The sequence below is a fragment of the Dendroctonus ponderosae genome, unplaced genomic scaffold (assembly GCF_020466585.1).
Source record: "Dendroctonus ponderosae isolate FM_Combo_2020 unplaced genomic scaffold, Dpon_F_20191213v2 Dpon_F_20191213_1, whole genome shotgun sequence".
In the NCBI taxonomy this organism is placed as follows: Eukaryota; Metazoa; Arthropoda; class Insecta; order Coleoptera; family Curculionidae; genus Dendroctonus; species Dendroctonus ponderosae.
In genome coordinates, this window is record NW_026017110.1 from 10723000 (window position 1) to 10726431 (window position 3432).

General features: G+C 42.4%; 2 protein-coding genes across 2 annotated transcripts in view; one reads left to right on the forward strand and one right to left on the reverse strand.

Moving 5' to 3' along the window:
* LOC109535919 (cytoplasmic dynein 2 heavy chain 1) overlaps positions 1-3144 on the forward strand; it is a gene marked incomplete in the record, with an annotated part of 19441 nt that extends 16297 nt beyond the window's left edge. Inside the window, 12 exon segments of the mRNA XM_048660689.1 lie at positions 48-288; positions 339-599; positions 649-847; positions 905-1059; positions 1110-1270; positions 1334-1563; positions 1613-1884; positions 1940-2063; positions 2115-2416; positions 2471-2667; positions 2715-2904; positions 2966-3144. Of these exon segments, the coding sequence (XP_048516646.1) occupies positions 48-288; positions 339-599; positions 649-847; positions 905-1059; positions 1110-1270; positions 1334-1563; positions 1613-1884; positions 1940-2063; positions 2115-2416; positions 2471-2667; positions 2715-2904; positions 2966-3115 (2482 nt within the window).
* LOC109535916 (DNA repair protein XRCC1) overlaps positions 3081-3432 on the reverse strand; it is a gene marked incomplete at its 5' end in the record, with an annotated part of 2162 nt that continues 1810 nt past the window's right edge. Inside the window, 2 exon segments of the mRNA XM_048670100.1 lie at positions 3081-3307; positions 3360-3432. Of these exon segments, the coding sequence (XP_048526057.1) occupies positions 3136-3307; positions 3360-3432 (245 nt within the window).

A 3432-nucleotide genomic window follows, 5' to 3' on the forward strand; every position in this document is an offset into this window, starting at 1 on the left:
ATTTGCGCCAATAATTGAGAAAAAAAGTGAAGATGGGCGATGTTGTAGAATTTGCTGGCGACGCTCAATGAAACCAAATCCAACTCCACTGCAGTGACTGCCGCCTTGGACGAATCCACAAAAGTCCAAAATGACCTGCGGAAGGAATATGAGATGTTTCTGGACATATCTTCGTATGGAAGCCGGCTGTATTTCGCCTGCAGAGAGTTTGGAAACTTTCACATTCTTTATTCCGTATCAGCCGGTGCATTCAGCAGGATATTCCTTTTGTGCCTGCAAACCACTCAGGTAAGGCAATCCACAGCGATGTTCAGCGCGGCTAATCTCAACTATTGCAGTCTCAAGCTGATAATCCAGAGATCCAGACACGGCATTTGTTCCAAAGCATTTACAATTACATGGCCCGGGGGATGTTTAAGAGCGACAAATTGACTTTTTTCTTACACTTGGTTTGCCGCATGTTTCCGATAGCGGTTCCGGAGGTGGAAATGCGCCTTTTCCTAGCCAATAATTCCTATCAAAAATTGGGCGAGGAAAACGACTCTGATTTGCCAGGATGGATTCAACCCTTTTCTGTGCCGGCAGTTCTTAACATTAAGGTAAATCAGCAGTAAAATGTTGGCATTAACAAAACATTTTTTTTGGCAGAATGCTTTGCCCGATTTGTACAAGAAGTTGCAGTTGAATGAGACGAACCTTTGGACCAGTTTCATGGAATCTACACAGTGCGAGAAGGAATTTCCCAAACACTGCCATGCATCAGAATTTCAAAAGCTGCTGGTGGTACAATGTTTAAGACCTGATAAGCTTTTGACTTGTATCGAAATCTGTTGCCTACGAATATCAGGTAGGTAGTGAGCGGGCAAAAAGCCAAAAGTCCAGCTAACTTGCTGATTTTCTTTAGGACTCCGAACGGTAGATCCCCCAGTTTTAAGCGTAAGCTCCGTCCATGCCAAATCCAGTGCGGAAGAACCGATTTTATTAATCACAACCTCTGGAATGGATCCTTCAGTTGAAATAAGCGATTTAGCCAGGCAACTTAATCATCCCTTTGAAGAGGTACATTTAACCACTAGGCCCCATTTCATACCCAAGTGTTACTTTTGAAGATATCCATGGGAGAAGGAAGTGAAGCTAAGGCTCTGACCAGTCTGGAAAAATGCAGACAATCGGGAAAGTGGCTAATATTGAAGAACTTACAACTGGTAACCTATTGGCTTTCTGTACTCGCCCAAAATCTGAAAAGTAGCCACTGCTCGGACAAATTCAGGTAAACAAATCCTTCTAGCAACTCTCCTGTTCCTTCTGTAAACTCCCACCATTGCCCTGGTAGATTGTGGCTCATTACGGAATCTACTACAAAATTCAATGCAGTATTGGCACAAAATTGCTTAAAAATCGCCTATGAAGAGCCGCAAGGAATCGGGAACAACATGCAACGAATCTACGCATCGTTGGGAGAACAGTATGAAAATAAATTGAGTCGAACTTCTGCCCGAATATTCTTCGTGTTTTCCATGCTGCATGCGTTGCTACAAGAACGACGGAAATACATACCGCAAGGTAAAACAACCGCAAGGCTGTTGGGCAGATGTTGGCACATTTTTTCCAGGCTGGTCGAAGTACTACGAATTCAATCATACAGATATGCAAACCGGGCTGAATTTAACTGAAGATCTGTGGAACGTGGATACAACTCGGGTTCAATGGCAATTTATCACTGGGTTGTTAAGCGAGGCTGTTTATGGAGGAAGAATAGAAAACGTTGATGATACGAACATCTTGGAGACGTACTTGGCCATGTACTTTAAAGACGAGATTTTAAGCCACAAATGGAGGCCGTATGGGCTGAACGTTAATTTACCCAACAGCGGCCAAAACAAGGTGCATTTCCTTGGAAAGTGGTTGAAACATTCTGCCTAAATAATTTATTTTTCAGGAATATTGTCAAGTCATTAAAGGGTTTCCCAACAAATATCCTCCGTCTATGTTTGGGCTGCCTGAAAATATTGATAAAGCCCGTGAAAAGCAAATGTCTTCGACTTTAATCCAGCAGCTGAAGAGTAATATAAAAACCCCCGTTTTATCTTCAGGTTGAAAAACGTACTTTTCAGGATTTTACCAAAAGCACACTGCCAAAACACCTACAGCCGGTATGAACTTCAAGCTTCTGCATCCATTTTTCATTTTATGGAAGAAGGTCAACCAGGGCCACGATTTTATACGACTGAGCTTGCCTGGGGGAAGGAAAAGCGCTTCTGCCCTCGAATCGTACGTGTATGAGGAATACTCCAAGGGCGTAACGCTAATACAGATGATCCATAAGGATTTTGCGAATTTCAACAAAATCTCAAAAGGTCTGCAGGAAGCAGAACCAAATGAAGTACTGGCGGCTAACAGCCTTGGGGAATCACAAGTAAAGTCTCAATGGACCAAAGTTTCCAACTAATAAACAAGTTTCAAATTATAGACACCTACAGCCTGGATTCACTTTTGGAATGGCCCAAAAGACCCCACTCAGTATTTGACTGAGCTTTTGCAGAAAACCGATCACTTGTCCATATGGAATTCGAAAAGCATTGAAGAACTGCTCAAGCAGCCTGTAAAGTTGTCCATGTTCTTCAGTCCGGATACTTTCCTAGCATGCTCCAAACAGGGATTTGCCAGGTGGGAGCTCTGAAGTGAAAACGCCTGCTGTATTTCTAACATTTCAGGTTTTCGAATGTGCCTTTGGAAGAATTAGTGCTTCAAACTAGCTGGACTTCTTCAAGCAATCATGCACTCATTTTGTCTGGCATTCTCATCGAAGGCGCTTTACTCGAGAACGGGGTTTTAGTGGCATGCAAAAGTAACTCGGAAAGCATCAATCTGACGCCAAATTGCTACCTAAACTGGACTGAGAAGGTATAAATTTTTTCATTGAGTTTACTGCTAAACGCCATGCTAAACCGAAGAAAATTTTCAGGATAAATTGCCGCAAGACAATTTTGCAAAATTTCCGCTATACACCGACTCCAGCAGGGAATCGAAGATAACACACATTCAAGTGGAATGCAGTGCTAGTTTAAGAGATCAATATGTGCTTAGTGGACTTGCATTTTATTTGAAACATTAGTTCCAGTTAAAAAAACATTTCTATTGGAAGATAAAGTCTTTCATTGGAACCAGCATTTGGCGGTTGTGGCACTCCCAAATCCAATCTGGAGCGACGCAAGTCGCTGAAGGTAAAATATCCTTTAGGACTTTGCAGTTTTCCTTGTTGGTGACTATGATGTCTATCGAAGACACCAGATCTTCAATCAGAATCCTAAAAAATAACCCATGGAGGCCACCAATAATGAATAATTAGGCGAAGGTACCCGTTATAGGCGGCTACATGCTGCTTGATCTTTTTAGCCAAGCTGTCTTCCAAGGCCTCATCTACGTAAAACA